General features: G+C 44.0%; 1 protein-coding gene across 8 annotated transcripts in view; it reads right to left on the bottom strand.

Annotated features, from left to right (window-relative positions):
- Nucleotides 1-23,460, bottom strand: part of RUNX1T1 (RUNX1 partner transcriptional co-repressor 1) — a 220,292-nt gene that overhangs the window by 50,845 nt on the left and 145,987 nt on the right. For all 8 annotated transcript variants that reach the window (XM_075353092.1, XM_075353091.1, XM_075353098.1 and 5 more), the window contains exons 2-4: nt 16,119-16,256; nt 12,532-12,773; nt 4,716-4,805 (exon numbers count right to left, since the gene is read on the bottom strand). In XM_075353092.1, coding sequence (XP_075209207.1) covers nt 4,716-4,805; nt 12,532-12,773; nt 16,119-16,256 — 470 coding nt within the window. The remainder of the gene's footprint in view (nt 1-4,715; nt 4,806-12,531; nt 12,774-16,118; nt 16,257-23,460) is intronic.

Genomic DNA, 23,460 nt, shown 5'->3' with positions numbered 1-23,460 from the left:
CAACGATTTTTGGGAAATGAACGACATGTCAGGTGAGTATTTCTGATCGTTAACATTTGCACATAGGTGTCACACGCAACAACGCCAGATGTGTGTAACGAATTCCGTGACTCTGACGACATATCGTTAGCGATATCGTTGCGTGTAAAGCCCCCTTTAGTAAAAAGAAAGATAGGTGATCGAAAAACTTAGTAGATAGAAGAGCTGGTCGAAAGATCATCATCGGCGGGACAGGTACTGGAATGGCTGAAGAGTCGGTCAATAGATCGGCAATGGCGGGAGAGGTACAGGGATGTCCAAGGACTATTGAGTATAAATTTTATTTTGACCCCTTCCCTGCAGATTCAATCTGCATCAATTTTTTTTCATGCAAATCGAATTTCCGCCTTCAATTGAGTGAATTTAATATTGGAAGATTGGCTCAATTCCACTTACATCCCTACGTCAAACTTCACGGAAACTGAGCAATGAGGATCTGTTTTTCAAAGTCTCAATGTTTAAGAGCTATTACACAATTATGATTTTTCTTCTAGCCCCCTGTATCTCAGATGGACCCTTATAAGGATTGTGTTATCTACTCTATAGTCATCCTACGCTTAGGAGCCCAGTGAATAGACCTGATCAGTGATGGACAGCCTTCCCTAAAAGAGGTTCAGCTCTAAAAAGAAAACTTTACGTTCAGTTTATATAACATTAATAAGTAGGTGTGTGATATTTCCTAAGGATTTTAACTGAACCTTCACCATTATAGGAACATTAAATATTTCATCATATTCCATTAGACCTTAGATGCTAAACCCATAGGCCTATCTGTTTTACCCTAAACACTGATGAAAAGCACATTGCGCTTCTTGAGCTTGAACTGGTAAATTGTCCGTCATGAGAAATGCTTTGGTTTTATAACATGCCATTATATATTTCTAGAGTAGGAAGCGTACCATTAGTGACAAGATCACACCATGTTCATCTTTAAAGTACTCATCGACACGTCTTTACTGACACTTTCTGAGCGCACATCTCTATCATTTTCTGCAATTACTGAGTCTTGGCAGAGCCAGGTTCTGTGTGAGGTTTGTAAGTGCGAGTTAAGGACATAATGTGCTATACATATGTATTGATGCTATTTTGTGGGCTGATGATATATGCATGGCATCTAACAACACTGCTATGTTAAAGAGATTGTGTATACTCCACAGGTCAAGACTTATAAAAATTACGAAGACAAGCTTTCTCTATAGCCACTGAATGATGTGATAATTACTAAGGCCGGAGGTTGCTCATTAGGAAAAGACGATAGTATACATCACACTAAAACACTGCAACCCATCACATAGTAGAAATACATTAGTATTTCTAATAGTTTTTACCAAATTTTAAAGTATGCATCATTTAATAGCTACAGGCCATTACTAGGATTGTACAATTCAAGTGTATCACGGCCTAATGTGACCTCAGGGGAGATCTGGGATCAGAAGGTCACATCATGTTGTTGATTGCAAATCCACTTTTGTGCCTGCTCGTTGTTTACCCTGAGTTGGAGCATATTTAATTCCTTCCGGCATTGAAGGGGTTAAGGTTCATTTCTATCCTGCATTGATCTAACAGGTAGTTGTAATCTCAGCAGCAGCCACTCTCTTCTGCTATAAGTATCCACTCCTCACTCCTTCCTATGCCGGCTATAGCTCATACCTATGCTGTCCAATTGGAAAGAGCCAGTCTCTGTAGAAGCTGAAGCGTTGCTTCAGTTGCAGCTGAGACATTCCTGCTAAATGTTATTTGTTGTATCTTTCCCCACCTGTTTGTCTTTCCTACCTTGTGTTGTCCTAATGCAGTGGTGAGACTAGCATTTCGCTGGCCTTCACTAGTTAGGGTGAGTTCAGGACCAGCGAGGGCCTAGGCAAATGATCGAAGTACAGGGAGATGGATTTATCTAGGAATGCTAGGGAGTGCAGTGATCAGCCTCAGGTGAGTGTTAGGAGGTGACCCCACTCCACTGTCTCCCTAGTGCCAGGGCCTTCCATTGTATTGTTACCCAGGTGTTTCCTCTGTGTTACGCCATACACCAGGTGCCTCCGCAGACCTGGCACCACAGGTGCAGTTACATTGTGACACATGTTCCAAGGATTGTGCACAGTGATCTTTGGACAGTAATGGCTTTTGCATTGACAGCAGATATGTTGCTAGATGGTGACTTTCAACCAATAGTGTAATGATATTAAGTGCTAATGCTGTGGTAACACCTGGGCCTTGGAGTCTCGGTGGGCCATATGAAATAAAGCAAGACAACAAAATACTATTGAAGACCAGTGACGGTTTGGGAGCATGTAGGAAATTTTGCATTGACACCTAAAATCTTGAAGTTAAGACATTGGTTACAAAGATTTCGCAAACGTTCAGTTTATTAGAACTCTCCTACATCACCCAAAACTTAGAGGGCACATATGTGTCTAGCACCCTCCCCTATTTATGGCAACGATTTATTTCAGAACTATCAGCCCCCATCTACTCTCCTAAATTACAGTATAAATGGCGAGTACAATTAGTGGTTCTGGGCTGCTATATACTAACCAAATAATGTTTATAATAAGAATTCTAATTTTATTGGACCATTGGAAAAAAATTAAAAAAATATATACGAAATAAAAAACCCTCTACATGTTCTTTCATGGTTGAATTCAGACTGTTAACCTAAATAGTTGTTCCACTCCACCACCATTCTACCTAAGGGAGGCAGGGCAGACATGCCATTGGTGCAGCCTATTGGACTGCAAGGGGTCCATATATTGTTTTTTTGTCTCAGTGTCCACCAGCGAGAGGCAGTGTTCGATCCAAACTATGGCATGTAGAGAGTTTCATAGTTTCTACAGATCCGGTGTAACGTGAAGTCATCAGTTGTAGGTGTTATACCTGAGGGATTGTGCCAAAACTAGATCTCTGTACAAAGGTAGTGAAACTTTTTACTCCTTCACCTTTCAAATATGAAGATTCTTTAATAACCTTCAAAGCGTTAACATCGTTTAATTTCATAAATCAATACTACACACGAAAATAAGCAACTTTGTAAAATTTCTTATCACAGAAACCTGCTTATTTCTCCTCCTGGGCTGATCTTTCAATCTCAATTTATGGATAAATCTGTAAAATCTTTGTATAGTGAAAACAGATTTTTCCATAACTGAGATTGACGAAGACAGTTGCTGCTTGTGAAGTTCAATGGATAGGGGAGGAGCTAGAGGTCGACAGACATTCTGCTGCAAGTTCTCGTGAAATGGAGAGGGGAGGAGATAGAAGCAGACACAGACATTCTGCTGCAAGTTCTTCTGAACTAGAGAAGGGATGAGATAGAAGCAGAAAAGACATTCTGCTGCAAGTTCTCCTGAAATGGAGAGGGGAGGAGATAGAGGCAGACACAGACATTCTGCTGCAAGTTCTTCTGAACTAGAGAAGGGATGAGATAGGAGCAGAAAAGACATTCTGCTGCAGGTTCTTCTGAAATAGAGAGGGGAGGAGATAGAGGCAGACACAGACATTCTGCTGCAAGTTCTCGTTAAATGGAGGGGGGACAAATTAGAGACAGACACAGACATTCTGCTGCAAGTTCCCCTGAAATGGAGAGGGGAGGTGATAGAGGCAGACACAAACATTCTGCTGCACGTTCTTCTGAAATAGACAGGGGAGGAGATAAAGGCAGACACAGACATTCTGCTGCAAGTTCTCCTTAAATGGAGAGGGGAAAAAATAGAGGCAGACACATACATTCTGCTGCAAGATCTTCTGAAATAGACGGGGGAGGAGATAGAGGCAGACACAGACATTCTGCTGCAAGTTCTTCTGAAATAGACAGGGGAGGCAATAGAGGCAGACACAGACATTCTGCTGCAAGTTCTTCTGAAATAGAGAGGGGAGGAGATAGAGGCAGACACAGACATTCTGCTGCAAGTTCTTCTGAAATAGAGAGGGGAGGAGATAGAGGCAGACACAGACATTCTGCTGCAAGTTCCCCTGAAATGGAGAGGGGAGGAGATAGAGGCAGACAGACATTATGCTGCAAGTTCTCCTGAAATGACAGTTACAGTTCTCCATAGAACTTTACAAGCACCAACTGTCATCTCCTATCTCAGTAAGGGGAGAATCTGTATTCACTGAAGACACATTTTACCTGTAAATTAAGAATTTTGAGGAATGAATGACCAGTTCAGGACAAAAAAAGCAGATAGGATATATTACAAAGTTAATAATTTTCATTTGTATTATTATATTGATTTATAAAATAATAATTATAATCTTTTGATCTGAATACATTCTGCAGTTCGTACATGAAAGAACAAGGAATATGTGTAGTATTAGCAAATTTGGAGAAATAGTGTTGAAAAATGAAAGCTAAAAAATATAAAAAATCAGCATAAAATACTAGACACTGAATATTACCTTTATGTCATACACCAACATCAGTGCCACAGACAGAAATTGAGAGGACTAAACCATCCTAAATTATACACTCATGGTACTTTCATGCCCCATAACTAGAAATAACACAAAGAGAGAGCTACAGGGCAAAGAGTCACCTAGGTAAGTGTGTCCATCACAGCTCGGTCCTTACAGCTCTGATTTATTTTCCATTTTCTCTCTTAAAAAGCAAAACAGTAAAACACACATTTGTGACCTAGCAACAATAAGGTTTGAAATCATTTCCAGATCGATGAACTGTACAATACCTTTAAAAATGGGATGACAAAGGGTCGCAGTGGAAAGTTAGTCGCTTCTTGCAGTTTGGAATGAAATTCTTCAATTGTCAGCGTAGAATTCTGTTGGCAAAAAATATATATATACATCTCAGCTCATTGTGTACAGGTAGGGAAAGGCTCTTAGCAGCAAATTGTATCTTGTAGTACCTAGATTTAGACCCTTAAGGCTCTCATGTGAGCGCATAACACAGCTGAGTGCTATCCGATGTTTTATCGGAGACTAAGGGGTACTTTGCACGCTGCGACATCGCAGGCCGATGCTGCGATGCCGAGCGCGATAGTACCCGCCCCCGTCGCAGCAGCGATATCCTTGTGATAGCTGCCGTAGCGAACATTATCGCTACGGCAGCTTCACATGGACTCACCTGTCCTGCGACCGTCGCTCTGGCCGGCGACCAGCCTCCTTGTTAAGGGGGCGGGTCGTGCGGCGTCATAGCGATGTCACACGCCAGGCGGCCAATCGGAGCGGAGGGGCGGAGATGAGTGGGATGTAAACATCTCGCCCATCTCCTTCCTTCCGCATATTCTACGGAAGCCGCAGTGACGCCGGTAGGAGATTTTCCTCGCTCCTGCGGCTTCACACACAGCGATGTGTGCTGCCGCAGGAGCGAGGAACAACATCGGACTGTCGCTTCAGCGTAATTATGGATTATGCCGACACTGCAGCGATGATACGATTACGGCGCTTTTGCGCTCGTTAATCGTATCATCGAGCCTTTACACACTACAATGTCGCATGCGATGCCGGAAGTGCGTCACTTTTAATTTGACCCCACCGACATCGCAGCTGCGATGTCGTAGTGTGCAAAGTACCCCTAAGAGCACACAGACTATGTTATACTATGGACCATTGCAAATCTGTGATTCGGCACGAGAAAAAAATCATAGCATGCTGCGAATACCTCTGCAGATCGGATCACGAGCACCCATAAAAGTCTAAGGGTGCATGTGAAACATCAGACTGCACTTGGACGTCATCTCAGTGCAGTCCGACATACACAGATAGGCGATGGAGAAGGTGGAGAAATGAATCTCTCCATCTTCTCCGCACTTGTCCTCCAATTCTTGCATGCGGGAGAATTGGATCATAGTATAATGATGCTCGGCTCGCGCTTGCAGCAGAGGATGCTCGGCTCGCATTTGCAGTAGAGGTTGGTCGGCTCACGCACTCAGCAGAGGATGCTCGGCTCACACGTGCAGCAGATGAGGCTCAGCTCACGAGAACAACAGATGAGGTTCGGCTCTCACGCGCAGCAGGTGACACTTGGGCTCTCGTACGCAGCAGGTGACACTCGGGCTCTCGCGCGCAGCAGGTGACACTCGGGCTCTCGCGCGCAGCAGGTGACACTCGGGCTCTCACGTGCAGCAGGTGACACTCGGGCTTTCGCGCGCAGCAGGTGACACTCGGGCTCACGCGCGCAGCAGCATTTGAGCTAAGTGTCATTAACATATCGCATCGGATGCTGTACGCCAGTATGACCCTGGCCTTAAAAATCTATATGTACAGCACAAATTGAAGGGGTTTTCCAGTATTATGATTACCTTATCTTAAGGACAGGTGATCATTGTCAGATAAGCAGGGGTCCTGCTTGTAGCATTCACACTTCTTTGCTGTTCTTTGCTGGTTCTAAATCTATTGATTGTTGTGTGGGGCTGATCTCTTGGACTCTAAAGCTGGTGTCACACTAAACGACAGCGACAACGACGTCGCTGTTACGTCACCATTTTCTGTGACGTTGCAGCGACGTCCCGTCGCTGTCGCTGTGTGTGACATCCAGCAACGACCTGGCCCCTGCTGTGAGGTCGCCGGTCGTTGCTGAATGTCCAGCTTCATTTTTTGGTCGTCACTCTCCCGCTGTGACACACACATCGCTGTGTGTGACAGCGAGAGAGCGACGAAATGAAGCGAGCAGGAGCCGGCACTGGCAGCTGCGGTAAGCTGTAACCAGCGTAAACATCGGGTAACCAAGGGAAGACCTTTCCCTGGTTACCCGATGTTTACGCTGGTTACCAGCCTCCGCTCTTGCTGCCAGTGCCGGCTCCTGCACTGTGACATGTGTTTGCAGTATGCATCGGGTAATTAACCCGATGTGTGCTGCAGGAGAGCAAGGAGCCAGCGCTAAGCGCGGCTCCCTGCTCTCTGAACTGTGACATGTAGCTGCAGCACACATCGGGTTAATTAACCCGATGTGTGCTGCAGGAGAGCAAGGAGCCAGCGCTAAGCGCGGCTCCCTGCTCTCTGAACTGTGACATGTAGCTGCAGCACACATCGGGTTAATTAACCCGATGTGTGCTGCAGGAGAGCAAGGAGCCAGCGCTAAGCGCGGCTCCCTGCTCTCTGAACATGTAGCACAGCGACGTTATGATCGCTGCTTCTGCTGTGTTTGACAGCTAAGCAGCGATCATAACAGCGACTTACAAGGTCGCTGTTACGTCACCGAAAATGGTGACGTAACAGCGACGTCGTTGTCGCTGTCGTTTAGTGTGACACCAGCTTTACTAATCCCCAAAATCTGCAGAGCACTGTCTGAACCCAGCGGAGGTCAAGTATGTGCACTATTCATTGCATAGCATATGTGGCAGTCCTATAGATAATGAATGAAGTGGAGATGCCTATGCTCGACTTCTGCCCTCCTACAGAGCAACTTACTCTAGATGACCCATGGCGATGAGTATGTTACCTCCTATTCTAGGAGAAAGGATTGCTTAACAATCTTGGGACAACCCCTATAAAGAGATTTTTCCTGGGTACAGGCCATCAAGGTCTAATCAGTAGTGGTCAAATGCCTAGGACCCCCATTCCTGAGCATCAGAAAGAAGAGGCCATAGAGCTAAACATTAGTACTGGATACAGGTGCAGGAATGTGCCATCGACTCCATAAAAACAATAAAGGGGCCTTCATTCCGCTAATCGGCCAAACATCTGGGACTTGGACCTCCACCAACCAAATATTGATAAGCAATTATGGTTTTACTACAGAAAAACCCCTTTAACATAGGATTCCAACATGACTGCATCTGTTCTATGTCGATGCACAGCTATATATAGAAGCACTTCTATAAAAAAGTGAAAACTGAAGAGCATTTCATGTAAAACAAGGGTACTCTGTATGTAAAGAGACACTTCAGAGAAAAATAAACAATAATGATCTAAAAAGGCTCATCTATTGTCACACTAACTGGTGTATTGTGTTATGAGCCGGTACGCTAGCGTGGATCGTGGAGGTCATGATGGCTGCATGGGTTTTGCTTATTTATCCAGACAAGGGATATGTCTATAGAGGTCTATATATGTATTCTGGCCATATGGGCAGAAGGCAAAAAAACAACAAGCAATCCCTGCCTCCTGTTCATGAGATCAAAGGAGTGAATTTTAGAAGAATATATTAAGAAATATGTCTTGTTCCTGATTATTTGTGCTGGACATACCCCAAGAACCCTTGTGTGATGGTTATTCCGATGTATTGGGATGGGTCCCCTGTATCCCCCCCAGACGAAAAATCAATTTACAAATCTGAAAAATTCGCTTTGAGTCCAATTCTAATTAAGACTTTGAAGAGAGACGTTAACGTTTGTGCCCAATCACAGACCCTAATAGAAAACGCAGCTTGGGAATAAAAATTAGTTTGCACCTTGAAGTATCCTTTAACATCTTCTATTTTTTTACTAATTTTGCTCATATGAAGGACAGAGATCTTAACCAACGTCAATAGTCTTTTAGGAGAAGGCAATAAATCAAAGCTTGAGAATAAGTTGTGTAATCATAATATTATCAATACCTATCGTCGGCTCCTCTATTTTCCTGTATTAGTATTTGATCTGAGACTCATAGTACATCAGTCTGTCAGCACAACCCTACAATATTCCAACATAATCTACTATTAGGAGGATACAATACAAGACAGCCAACATTGCCATTATCAACCAGCGTATTACTATATCCATCCTCCTAAAAAAAATCAATCTGGGTTGGCTTTTTTCCATCATCGTTAAATTATTATGCTCCTTTTTTCTTTTTTACGTTTTGTTTTTTTTTTTAAAGAAAGGTAAGAATTGGTGTTCTGTATTGTAGCGCTGTGAGAGTCATGCTGTGAGAGGGGAGGAGGGAGGAATCACATTAGAGATTCTCTTCCACTGTGACTGAGACTCAAGCTGTGAGAGGGATGGGGGAGCATCAGGAAGGAGGCTCAGCGCTCCAGCTCCACACCAGGATGACATTGGCCACTCAGCAGACATGGAGCGAGAAAATGTGCATTTCTAAAGGAAACAGAAGGAATGCCAGCATGTAAAAATATAAGGTAGGGTGTACTATTTGCTTGTACTTTATAAGGTATATTTGGGACTTTAAAAAAAAAAAAAAAAATGTGCCTAAAGCACTAAGAGGTAAGTAGTTGCTACCTACCTGCCTGTTGAGCCTGGCGCCATTCTTTGCCGGTGCAGACGGCTCCTGCTGGCAACTCGGTGGATTTATCAACAGAGAGTAGGCTTCTTCTCGGCTCTGCTCTGTAATTGGGGTGGGACTGCTAATGTCCTGCTGATTGAAAGCAGTCTCCCCCCATTTAGGCTTTAGGAAACTGGATGTCAATCTCCATGATGTTGGCTGTCCAGCCCTATCTACAGACCAGAGAAAAGAAGCCTTCAGTTTGTTTATGAAGCCACTGAATCGCCGACAGGAGCAGTCTGTTATGGCAAAGAATGGAAGCGGGCACAACAGGCAGGTAGGTAACAACTACTTACCTGTTAGTGCTTAGGCACTTTTTTTTGTTAAAGTCCTGGATATATCTTTTAACTATTATACTACAGTCACACAAAAAATGGTCTGACTATCATTCAGGAAAGTGGTATTATTTTTTTCTCCTTTGTCATTCATGTGCTGTCATATGGTGTCCAGGTCCAGACTTATTAGGTGTCATGGCATCATCGGGCTCTATTTACACTGTAGAGCCTGACAGGCAAATTGATGACTCCTAGTTGTTTAGCTAGAGCTGGGCGTCGGCTGTTTAATGTGGTCTGTCCTCAGTCGTACATGAATTAATTCCTGCTGACCTGGGGAACTCTGCTAGGAGCTCAGGTTGCCAATTGCCAATCAAAGTCATCTACTTCCTATAATACATCCTGGATCTCACTACTCAGTGCCGATTATAGCTTCAGCTTTAGCTCCAAGCAATAAAGGTCCTATTGGTGAACCTGTTGATGGAGAGCCTTGTTACGATATTAAGTGGTGTGAACGTTCCCCTGTTGTGGGTTACTTATTTCCCTTTTCTTTATTCCCCTATACACATATTGTCTCTCCTGTGTGTTTTGAGTGCAGTGTGTACGAGTTTCCATTCTCCCTTGTTTGTGTCATTTTGTGGGGTTTTGTTATTGGGTTTTCCGTCCCGCTCCGAGGGTGAGGCAGAGGGGAGGAAGATTACGGTCAGGTCAGGAGTTAGGACCATGCTGGGGGCTTGGACCTGGCTACCATCAAGCCTATCTCAAAGATAAGGGACAGCACAGGTTCTCAAGTCTGAGGGCCAGCCTAGGTGCCCCTGACCAGTCATTTCTCTATGATACAGTCATATGAAAAAGTTTGGGCACCCCTATTAATATTAACCTTTTTTCTTTATAACAAATTGGGTTTTTGCAACAGCTATTTCAGTTTCATATATCTAATAACTGATGGACTGAATACTATTTCTAGATTGAAATGAGGTTTATTGTACTAATAGAAAATGTGCAATCCGCATTTAAACAAAATTTGACCGGTGCAAAAGTATGGGCACCCTTATCAATTTCTTGATTTGAACACTCCTAACTACTTTTTACTGACTTACTAAAGCACTAAATTGGTTTTGAAACCTCATTGAGCTTTGAACTTCATAGGCAGGTGTATCCAATCATGAGAAAAGGTATTTAAGGTGGCCACTTGCAAGTTGTTCTCCTATTTGAATCTCCTATGAAGAGTGGCATCATGGGCTCCTCAAAACAACTCTCAAATTATCTGAAAACAAAGATTATTCAACATAGTTGTTCAGGGGAAGGATACAAAAAGTTGTCTCAGAGATTTAAACTGTCAGTTTCCACTGTGAGGAACATAGTAAGGAAAAGGAAGAACACAGGTACAGTTCTTGTGAAGCCCAGAAGTGGCAGGCCAAGAAAAATATCAGAAAGGCAGAGAAGAAGAATGGTGAGAACAGTCAAGGACAATCCACAGACCACCTCCAAAGACCTGCAGCTTCATCTTGCTGCAGATGGTGTCAATGTGCATCGGTCAACAATACAGCACACGTTGTACAAGGAGAAGCTGTATGGGAGAGTGATGCGAAAGAAGCCATTTCTGCAAGCACGCCACAAACAGAGTCACCTGAGGTATGCAAAAGCACATTTGGACAAGCCAGTTACATTTTAGAAGAAGGTCCTGTGGACTGATGAAACAAAGATTGAGTTGTTTGGTCATACAAAAAGGCGTTATGCATGGAGGCAAAAAAACACGGCATTCCAAGAAAAGCACTTGCTTCCCACAGTAAAATTTGGTGGAGGTTCCATCAAGCTTTGGGGCTGTGTGGCCAATGTCGGCACCGGGAATCTTGTTAAAGTTGAGGGTCGCATGGATTCAACTCAGTATCAGCAGATTCTTGACAATAATGTGCAAGAATCAGTGATGAAGTTGAAGTTATGCAGGGGATGGATATTTCAGCAAGGCAATGATCCAAAACACCGCTCCAAATCTACTCAGGCATTCATGCAGAGGAACAATTACAATGTTCTGGAATGGCCATCCCAGTCCCCAGACCTGAATATCATTGAAAATCTGTGGGATGATTTGAAGCATGCTGTCCATGCTCGGCGACCATCAAACTTAACTGAACTGGAATTGTTTTGTAAACAGGAGTGGTGAAATATACCTTCATCCAGGATCCAGGAACTCATTAAAAGCTACAGGAAGCGACTAGAGGCTGTTATTTTTGCAAAAGGAGGATCTACAAAATATTAATGTCACTTTTATGTAGAGGTGCCCATACATTTGCACCGGTCAAATTTTGTTTAAATGCGGATTGCACATTTTCTATTAGTACAATAAACCTCATTTCAATTCAGAAATATTACTCAGTCCATCAGTTATTAGATATATGAAACTGAAATATCTATTGCAAAAACCCAAATTGTTATAAAGAAAAAAGGTTAACATTAATAGGGGTGCCCAAACTTTTTCATATGACTGTATGTGCTGTCTGTATGCAATCTGTTTTTATTACAGTAGCAGTAAATAATCATTTACATGAGCATGTACAGTTTTCTATTTTACAGAATTGTAATGTATCCATAAGAATCAGATGCCATACTCTCACATCCGATTTTTTTCTCACACCCATATACTTGAATGATTGAGTCTCATTTGATTACAGCGGCAAGTCATACCATGCTGCAATTTTTATTTTTTTTTGCACAAACAGATTCTGTCAGTGAAAAAAAAATGGATCATCTGCCCTTCCCCGTTGAAAAACAGTGTCAATGCACTGTCCAGTAAAACATTGCATAGTACTCGTCCGATTTATATGATGGTGTGAGCAAGTCCTTACATATAGACACATTATCCTCTCCAAGCAAAATAAGAAACTTTGAAAAACACTTTAGTAAGGTGTTTGCCTTCATTTATGAAAACAATTGCATATAAATGCCATCTAAACTCTTGCTTTCCCCAAGTATTTTCTTGCCTTTGGCTATATTGATATCAGAATGTACTCCTTTGTAGCACAGCTGATGGGATTACATTGCACAATCTGATCTACCTCAAGGCTCGTCTTACCACTAATCCAAGAACAAGGGTGCGTACTCTTTCGCCAATTTCTGGTGAGATGTCATTGCCAAACTGCTGTAAAGTGGTGAGGAACCTCTTCAGTTTGCTGAGCTGCCGTGCTCCACATGCTGGAGGCAACTGTTGATTTGCCAACGAGGACGAGGAAGAGGATGAAGGTCCATTACTAAAGCCATTAGGAGGGGATGGAGCTCCATTCAGTGCTGTTGGCGAATGACTTGTGCCATTGGTTACTGATAGGGAGAAAAAAAAAGAAAAAGGTGTCATCACTATATAAACATTGTATTAAAACTTAACATATGAATCTGTATAATTTATTATCAAGATGTTTAAGAAGAAAGGGGTGCATGGCGATGATCAAAGTGGACGTCCACCCCAAAGATCAAAATGGACCTCCACCCCAAAGATCAAAGTGGACCTCCACCCCAAAGATCAAAGTGGACCTCCACCCCAAAGATCAAAGTGGACCTCCACCCCAAAGATCAAAGTGGACCTCCACCCCAAAGATCAAAGGGGACCTCAACTACAAAGATCAAAGTGGACCTCCACCCCAAAGATCAAAGGGGACCTCCACCCCAAAGATCAAAGTGGACCTCCACTACAAAAATTAAAGTGGACCTCCACTACAAAAATCAAAGTGGACCTCCACCCCAAAGATCAAAATAGACCTCCACCTCAAAGATCAAAGTAGACCTCCACCCCAAAGATCAAAATAGACCTCCACCTCAAAGATCAAAGTAGACCTCCACCCCAAAGATCAAAGTGGACGTCCACCCCAAAGATCAAAGTGGACGTCCACCCCGTCACTGGCAGGAGAGACTTTCTTTAAACATTTGACCAATTATTAAGCTATTGCTAAAATATATTTTATCTGGATAAAGGAAATAAGAACAGTACAGGATCTTCAAGGCGTCCATGATCTGTCTATGATTCATCAGCCTTTGCCTTTGTTGAATTTAACAAAAAAGCTGATTCTTCTGGAGACCAGGAACTGAATATATTTCTATACATTTACCTGTATATTCAGCATGGCCATTTAAATTTTGTTTTCTATGTAATAACTCAATTTCTCGACAACTCTGACAATGTTTTGTATTGTATTTTTTTCCTTAGAAGAATAGTAAAATGCCTTGTCTTACCACGTGCCACCTTTTTTCAATGCACAAAGTTTGATTGGCCACTTCAGTGACATTAAAGCAGCAGGAAATTCATTTTTGAATGTCCCATTCAGATGCCGTTTTAAAGCGTTTATTTCTAAAGAGCGAGCCATTTACACCGTTTATCCTGAATGCGGCAATCATGTTTACGCTGAGAACTTGCCCCTCGCCCGATCATTTTTGCTAATGATGTCATTAATATGGTACCTACAGATCAGGGTATCAGAAATGGTTCTAAGCTTGGGCCATGAAGACACAGCTTTTGTAATATTTGTCTTTCACAAGAAAGAACCATTTCCAAAAATGTAAATAAGAAAATGGAAGTAACATACCCATAATTACTAGATAAATAAGTCACATTCATGTCTAAAAGGGATCCTGACTCCGAACTATGGATAGCAAGAAACAGACATTGGCTGTGAAATTGCAGAGAAACCATCATTTGAAATAGACCTGAGGACCATACGTCTTGGATGACTTGTCGGAGAAGAGGCTTCTCTTTGTCCTGCTCCCATGTGAGGGAAACGCCTGTCAAGGGTATCACAGCAGTGAGAAGCTTTAGGACTAGTCATCAGAGGCGCATTGTTCCCATCTGGCTTATTCATAGTATATATTTTTCTAAAATACCACAGTGATTGTCTTTTTTATGGGACCCATAGTTTGGGCCTCACAGGCTCACTTTAAGTGCCATAGAACAGAACATTTGTGCCTAACTGTTGCGCCCTGCAATCAGGCCCAGCGATTAAATGACAAATTGCTCTTCACTGTCGTCTTTTATGCAGGCCTATCAAATATTGTTGGTGGGTATCTGATCCCCACCAGGATGGTACTTATTTACCAGGATAGGGTCTAGGATGGGGGACATATATACTAGGATGGGGCATATACCAGGATGAGAGACTTGCATACCAGTATACTAGGATGGGGTACATATTTACCTGAGTGGGTGACATTTGCGATGAAGTAGATGTACAAACTTGGCACTCAAGATAACTGTGAATAGTGGTCTTTTATTGAGGAACTTGTAGGACCAGCACAAGCACAGACATTTCGATCAAAGACCTTCATCAGTGTGCGTGCAGAGGGTCCTTAGAAGGTGTAGAAACTGTAGTAGTCAAGTATAAGGCAGTGTCCACTGCTGTATATGTGGACACCGCGTCATACCTGACTAGCCAGTTGCTACACCTTCTGAGGACTCCCTGCATGCACACTGATGAAGGTCTTTGACCAAAACGTCTGTGCTTGTGCTAGTTCTACAAGTTCCTCTCAATAAAAGACCACTATTCCCATTTATCTTGATTGCCCAGTTTCTACATCCACTTGAGATTGTTTTGGACCCTACTTGAGCACCATCCCAGAAGTGCCGTGTGTATCAACTCATTTACCATGACGTGGCCCATGATGGGGGAACATTAGTACATGATGACATTACTCCAATGAAGGATTTAGAATGCTACCAGGGCCCATACATCTGACCAATATGATGGGGGGGGGACGACAAATTTTGCATTGGGGCCCATTGGACTCTAGTTACACCACTGACCACATGGTCACTTCATACACCACTAAATCTAGATGTATAATCTCCTGCAATCAAAGACATCGGCCTGTCTTGAAATAAAATCAGATGCTGATGGAGGTGTCTTTTGGCCCCATAGACTTCCTTGGGTACTGTATTTTGGCTCTGTACAACTTGGAGCTTGTATGGAGTCATATTATGGTCAAGTAAAGGCCACTTTACACACTGCGATATCGGTACCGATATCGCCAGCGAGCGGATCCAATCCTGTCGGTTGTGCGTCACGGGCAAATCGCTGCCCGTGGCGCACAACATTGCTAATACCCGTCACACGGACTTATCTTCCCTGCGACGTCGCTCTGGCCGGCAATCCGCCTCCTTTCTAAGGGGGGGCGGTTCGTGCGGCGTCAGAGCGACGTAATACGGCAGCCGTCCAATAGCAGAGGAGGGGCGGAGATGAGCGGCCGAAACATGCCGCCCACCTCCTTCCTTCCTCATTGCCGGTGGACGCAGGTAAGGAGATGTTCGTTGTTCCTGCGGTGTCACACATAGCGATGTGTGCTGCCGCTGCAACGACGAACAACATCGTAACTGCAGCAGCAACGATATTTGGAAAAGGAGCGATGTGTCAACGAGCAATGATTTTTCACGTTTTTGCGCTTGTTGATCATCGCTCCTTGGTGTCACATGCTGCGATGTCGCTAACGGTGCTGGATGTGCGTCACTAACGACGTGACCCCGACGATATATCGTTAGCGACGGCGCAGCGTGTAAAGCCCCTTTAAGGCCAAAGTCTACAGAAAATTACTATTTGATGAAGGATATGTAGGATATGAAGGTATGTTTAATTAATAGACTGACATCAGCGGCTAAAATATTCCCCCCAAAAATGAATTCCTTACATGTTGTGGGTGTAAATGAGCTTGTTCTTGGGGCTCCCTGTGTGGTCGGGGGAGGTGGCATTGTCGGAGGCGTCAGCCTGGATTGTGTCTTCACATCCACAGGTGAGTCTGGCATTGTGGAGCGCTTCTCAGTACGATCTGCAAGATATTAAAGGTGAAACGCAATATAAATAGGATGTAAATTTATATATATAGTATCCATATACATTGCGTATCTATAGACATATACACACGCGCGCCAGACCACCACGCCACGCAGCCAGACCTCATTAAACCACCAGCCATGATCTTTAGAGGATTGTTGTTTTTTTCCCCCCAATGTGCACAGATGCTTCTTCTGCAGAATGAGCGCAAGAAACAATAGCAGCTGAAAGTTCTAATGAAAGTATGGAGGAGGAAGGAAGCAAATGAAGAGGAGAGATGGTAATGAATCCCCCTATGACAGCTCCAGCAAACCAAAACCTGATGCTCTGCTCTACAGGTGAGGTGCTGGCAGCGCCCGCCATCCTCCCAGACCGCCCCTGGAAGCAGCACCTGCTGCCTGCGCTCGCCTGCTTTTGTTTTCCTCCGTCAGTATAATGCTGCCGGTCTCCTGGCCCTATCTCCGACCCTATTTTCTCTTGTTTTATTCCGAGGCAACAATAGATAAATACCATATGTCACATAGTAAAAAGCTTTTTCTTTGTTGACACAGCAGCGGATTGTTTATACTTGTTCATTAAAGGGGAAAATGCACAAATAGTCCGGTTTATGCCGCGGCGTAAAGAGAAAAGATTACAGGTGTATTCCAATTACTGTAAATATTGCAGGCTGGAGTAATTCACAGGCTGCGGGTCCTATGTGTGATAGATTGGTGACAACGTGACATCTAGACATGTTATTACAGATAAGAGTCTTTTACTTTAATAAGGAGGGTTAGGCACGAGAAACGAAAGGCACAACACCACGCAAGGCACGAGCGCAGGTATGCAAAATGCAATAATGAAGTTCAAAATCTCAAACATGGAGAGATAAAATGGGGAGATATATACCACTGTGTGCAAGGATGGCTAAAGGATGAAATACAGAGGATATAACAGCGCTCCTGATAGAGGACATGACAGCGCTCCTGATGAAGAGGACATGACAGTGCTCCTGATGAAGAGGACATGACAGTGCTCCTGATAGAGGACATGACAGCGCTCCTGATAGAGGACATAACAGCACTCCTGATGAAGAGGACATGACAGCGCTCCTGATGAAGAGGACATGACAGTGCTCCTGATGAAGAGGACATGACAGTGCTCCTGATAGAGGACATGACAGCGCTCCTGATAGAGGACATAACAGCACTCCTGATGAAGAGGACATGACAGTGCTCCTGATGAAGAGGACATGACAGTGCTCCTGATAGAGGACATGACAGTGCTCCTGATAGAGGACATGACAGTGCTCCTGATGAAGAGGACATGATAGTGCTCCTGATAGAGGACATGACAGCACTCCTGATGAAGAGGACATGACAGTGCTCCTGATGAAGAGGACATGACAGTGCTCCTGATAGAGGACATGACAGCGCTCCTGATAGAGGACATAACAGCACTCCTGATGAAGAGGACATGACAGTGCTCCTGATGAAGAGGACATGACAGTGCTCCTGATAGAGGACATGACAGTGCTCCTGATAGAGGACATGACAGTGCTCCTGATGAAGAGGACATGATAGTGTTCCTGATAGAGGAGATGACAGCGCTCCCGATAGAGGACATAACAGCGCTCTTGATGAAGCGGATGCGACACTGTTCCTGATGAAGAGGACATGAAAAAGCACTGTTGATGAAAAGACATGACAGCGCTCCTGATACAGGATATGACAGTGCACCTGATAGAGGACATGACATTGCTCCTGATGAAGAGGACATGACAGCGCTCCTGATACAAGATATGACAGTGCACCTGATAGAGAACATGACAGCACTCCTGACGAAGAGGACATGACAGTGCTCCTGACGAAGAGGACATGACAGCGCTCCTGACGAAGAGGACATGACAGCGCTCCTGATGAAGAGGATATGACAGCGCTACTGATGAAGAGGATATGACAGCGCTCCTGATGAAGAGTATATGACAGCGCTCCTGATGAAGAGGATATAACAACTTTCCTGATGAAGAGCATATAACAGCGCTCTTGATGAAAAGGATATAACAACGCTCTTGATGAAGAGGATATGATAGCACTCTTAATGAAGAGAACATGACAGCACTCCTGATAGAGGCCATGACACTGCTTATATAGAGAACATGACAGCGCTACTGATGAACAGGATATGACAGAGCTCCCGATAAGTAGGATATGACAGCAATCTTGAAGAAGCGTACATGGACAGCGCGCCTGATAAAGAGGACATGACAGCTCTCCTGGCACCTGCTTTACTAAATATTGATTGAATAATAGCTCTTGAGCATCTTTTCATACAATTTGCATTGTGCGATTCCTTCTGGAATTGTATTATTAAGTTGACAACTGGGTGTTACCATTCCTCTTATCAATAGTATGTCCCTATACACTCTGAGACTGATCAGTATTAGGGTATATTGGGATTCGCCCTTTTGACAGCAGGAAAGTTAATGCTTAGCCATAAATGTACTCACACAATGCCAGGAGGATTAACAGAGGAAAACCACAACTCTCAATTCCAAGAAAAGCATTACTTATGGGAAATACACATTTGCCCAGTTATACATCATCTTCAAGTCTCAGAAAATCGGCCTGTTTAGAGGTCTTGTGAATTGTCTTCAGGAGTGCACCGCTCCCCAGCCTCCTGGCTTCCTGCTTTCCGGAGCAGCGGTGTACTCCTGATGACTGACCGTACGAGCTGGTGGCCAGGACTGCGTGATCATCCATGCTTTTAGCAGAGGAAGCTTAGCCTTTACATTGTCAGAGGAGCTTATTGGCATTGAAGCGATCCGGAAAAGCTTCAAAGCAGAGCGTGCAAACGCCTCACTACTTGCCTAGGAAATCGGCCACTGCTGAAATTACATGGATGGCTGGTAAACTAGACAACAAGAAACAAACTATACAATTAAAAGCCCTCTGAGAAGAGAGAATTTCTAATAAGAGGTAAACTGCATAGTTTCTTGTCTTTACAAGTTACCCATTTAACAATATGATAAAACTCCTTTGGGTGCTGAGTATTTTTTCAGGCACTGACAAGACGCAAACAAAAACAAACTAACAAGTATTGATCGTCACCCCAAACTGCAAATTCAACTACTTAAAGGGGTTGTCCACTACTTTTACATTGATGGCCGGTCCCTAGGATAGATCATCAATGTCTGATCGGCCAGGGTCTGTACACAGTACCCCGGCCAATCGGCGGCTCTCGATGCCAGTGGCAGCAGCAGGCAGCCGGATATGTTGAGTTCCAGAGTTGCTCCATCTTCTGATAGCGGCGGTGGCCAGGTACTGCACATCCGCCTCCTATTAATTTGAATGGGAGGTGAATGTGCAGTACTCGGCTGTGGCCGCCATTAGAAGCCGAAGCAGCTCCGAAACTGAGCTTTTCCAGCTGCCTGCTGCCGTCGCTGGACCTGGGAACAGCTGATCACTGGGGGTACGGGGTACCCGACTTTCCTAAATATAGGCCATTTAAAAGTAGTGAACAACCTCTTTGAAAATTCATATAAGAGACTTAGCACCTATAAAACTCATACAACATAATAATAACATACACTTTAGAGTTGTAGTAAGGCTGAGGCCATATAGGGATTACTGCGAGTCCTCATGACACTGGGCTCACACTCGCAGCACAGCGGGAGCTGAGTGTTATGCAAGTGTCATGTGACTGTGGTCCGATCGTGCGATCAGACCACAGCTGCGGAGGGGAGGGCCAGTGCTGCAGAGGGGAGGGACAGCGCTGCAGAGAAGAGAGAGGGATTTTTCTTCCTCTCTCTTCCGTTGCCCTCTGTTGCGAGAATCGCACTGCACTCGAGTTACAATGGTGTAACGCGAGTGCAATGCGATGTTTCTCTCAACCCATAGACTTGTATGGGTGCGAGTGGAACAGGACCACATTACACTCGCAGCATGCTGCGACTGTTTTCTCGGTCCAATTAGGGCCAATTAATTTATCGCATTCCACTCACTCCGTATTACTCGCCGTGTGTGCTGACCCTTATCAAAAATGAGGGCGCTTTATCTGCACCCATGGTGACGCCAATTTCTTGATGTACCATTACGCCCTCTGATTTGCATATGTAGCACTGTCCATGACTTTGATTGACAGCACTCCCTTTCTCACCGCGATTGCTTCCTATCCCTGTTCCCGCGCTTTGACACTAGAGCAACCCAGTGGCGCACTCAGTGTCAGTGCGGGTATGCTCTGATCTCCGGCTCCTCTATATACGCCGGTCACAGTCCGACAGGAGTCAGAGATTACAGCATCAGGTATATAAAGATGTGATGCCTTTTTTTTGTAATCCTTCCTGTAATGATAATGAAATAACTGCTGAGAAGCGATCTTTACAGAACAGAAAGTGTCAGCCTAGTATTAGCCTCAGTGGCCACAGTGTAAACTACAACTTTTCAGGGTTTTCTTTAAGAATTGATAAAGAAAATTGAAAGAAAAGTAACATAAAAGTCTGATTGGACCAGTAAATCATTTTCTGAAAACTCCTGAATGGTTACTCTGTAGAGTTGAGCGAGTACCTCGTACTCACTATACTCATAACGAGTGCTAGTGTCTAATACTTGCATATTTATTCCTAATAGCGCGTGCATGCAAGTTAATGGGGAAAAACTCGCAATGTAACGAGTATCCCGAATGCTGTACTATTAGTGCGAGTACCGAATAGTGCAGAATTCGGGTTATTCGTTACTTTGCGAGTTTTCCCCATTGACTTGCATTGCACACGCTATTCGGAATGAATACGTGAGTATTAAGCCTGCTTTACACGAGACGACCGATTGTGCGATAGCACAATCGATCGTACCCGCCCCCGTCGTTTTTGCGTCACGGGCAATTAGTTGCCCGTGGCGCACAAACTCGTTTAACCCCCGTCACACGTACTTACCTTCCGGACGACCTCGCTGTGGGCGACGAACGTCCACTTCCTGGAGTGGGAGGGACGTTCGGCGTCAGAGCGATGTCACGCGGCAGCCGACCAATAGAAGCGGAGGGGCGGAGATGAGCGGTATGGAAACATCCCGCCCACCTCCTTCCTTCCATTAAGCCGTCGGGTGCCGCGGGAGGCAGGTAAGCTGCTGTTCATCGTTCCCGTGGTGTGACACGGAGCAACGTGTGATATCACGGAAACAATGAACAACCGCCGCCATTTTAATTAAACAATTTTATGAAACCTAGCGACGAGCAAACGGCTCATGATTTGTGAGCGATACTGCGTCGCTAGGAGGTGTTACACGAGCCGACGTCGTGTACGATGCCGGATGTGCGTCACGAAAACCGTGACCCCGACGATGCATCGCCCGATCAGTCGTCTCATGTAAAGCTCGCATTAGACAGTACTCGTTATAAGTATAGCGAGTACGAATAGTTAGATACTCGCTTAAATCTATTACTCTGTAATGTCAGCTTGAGTCTTCGAACTTAGAAATGCTACATGAACACTGTATACTTCAGCCCTGATGAATGTCACCCTAACATTTTTGGGGTCCAAACAGCAGATAACATTCAGTCAAAGCTTCGCGAAGAAAGAAAACCCAACACAACAGTGAGATACCAAAAGTCAATCTTCAGCCATATGGATCGGCAGTAACTACATAAATCCCTGTAGTCACTCAGCTCCTACTACTCGCATGCTGGCCTGAGAGTCATATGAAAGAAATCTTCACAGATCCTATTCCTTCTCTACCTCATTCTTTGTAGGTCAAGTTGGTTCAAATGAATAAACATTTGCATCATCATCTGGAATCATTAGCTGAAGGATCTCAGAAGTGGGCTGAGATTATGGCTGACACCTGTGTACTAGATTTTCCCAGTGAGCTATTAAACTGGAGACAACCCCAACCCTCGACTGCACAAAGGAGAAGTGTGCAGCTTGTGATGAAGACAGTGGCACGGGGCCAAAATTCAACTCGGAAAAGGCAAGTATTCATCCAACCCGGCACAATCTGCTCCAGAGAACAAACCGGACAACTCCGGCTACAATGCACATAAACCACTACGAAAAGGATATGTGCTGAATATACCATATGGAAGTAGCTACACACAACAATAATACATGCAATATTCATCGTTTTCCTATTATTTATTCTATACGTAACAGCTGATGCATTTTTTTCATCAAAGCACTGGATACAATGTAATAGGAAATCAATGAACCCATCAGATTGTATGGGAACCCTCATGACTTCAATGAACTCCACCCATGAGAAGAACATGTAAAACCCATCTTCTTGTCTGAATATGTTACAGCCTATAATTTAAGAAAAAAAGACTGATGGCACATCCTAATGTGAACAGGTGCAAACTGAACATGAGATATATTTAACAAAAACACTTACACTCTGTACTGCTAAGATACATGTAATAATTAATATATGAATATGAATATGCATTACTGCTATGAAAAAGATGAAAAAATTGAGATACTTAGCACACAAAATATCCAGTTTTATGTGAGCCCAACAGCCAACACCAAGGCGACCTCTTAATGTTGGGTCCCATTAGTTTGTTAGGGACTCAAACGTCTAGCACTGCAGCGTAAATGCATGCGTCCTGCGTCCCCTGCACAATTTATGAAGATTGTGCATAACCCTTGCGCACGATGCTTTTTTGAACGCAGCGATATGCATGCTGAAATTTTGATCCAAATTGCTGCGTTCAAAAATGCAGCATGTCACTTCTTTCATGCGCTTTGGATGCAGCTCCTACTCTGTCTACGGGAGAGCCAGCATCTCAAGCGCATGAAATCAGCATCTATTCTGCTGAAACACTGCATCCATTACGCAGTGTTTCTGCAGCGATTTGAAGCGCACATGTGCTGTCAAATCGCTGCAGAATTTTCAGCATGTACGTGCGCACAAGCCCTAAGAGGTCACCTTGGTGTTGGCTGTTGGGCTCACATAAAACTGGCCATTTTTGCCTGCTAAATATCTCCTTTTTTATATTTTTCATAGCAGTAATGCATATTTATATTCCTATATTCATTATTACACATATAGTAGCACTACAGAGTGCAATTGTCTCTTTTTTGTTAATATGTTAAAGCCTATAATCACATGTGTTTCCTTCACCAAATTATACTATAGTTGTCAACAGTCCCAGGTTTTCTGGAACTTCTCGGCCATAAGGATGAATAGGTTATACAAACCCCCGTCACTACAGGGTGGGCCGGTGCCATT

This window comes from Anomaloglossus baeobatrachus, chromosome 6 (genome assembly GCF_048569485.1).
Source record: "Anomaloglossus baeobatrachus isolate aAnoBae1 chromosome 6, aAnoBae1.hap1, whole genome shotgun sequence".
Classification (NCBI taxonomy): Eukaryota; Metazoa; Chordata; class Amphibia; order Anura; family Aromobatidae; genus Anomaloglossus; species Anomaloglossus baeobatrachus.
Note: the sequence above shows the minus strand (reverse complement) of the source record. Positions and strands in the feature narration are given on the sequence as shown.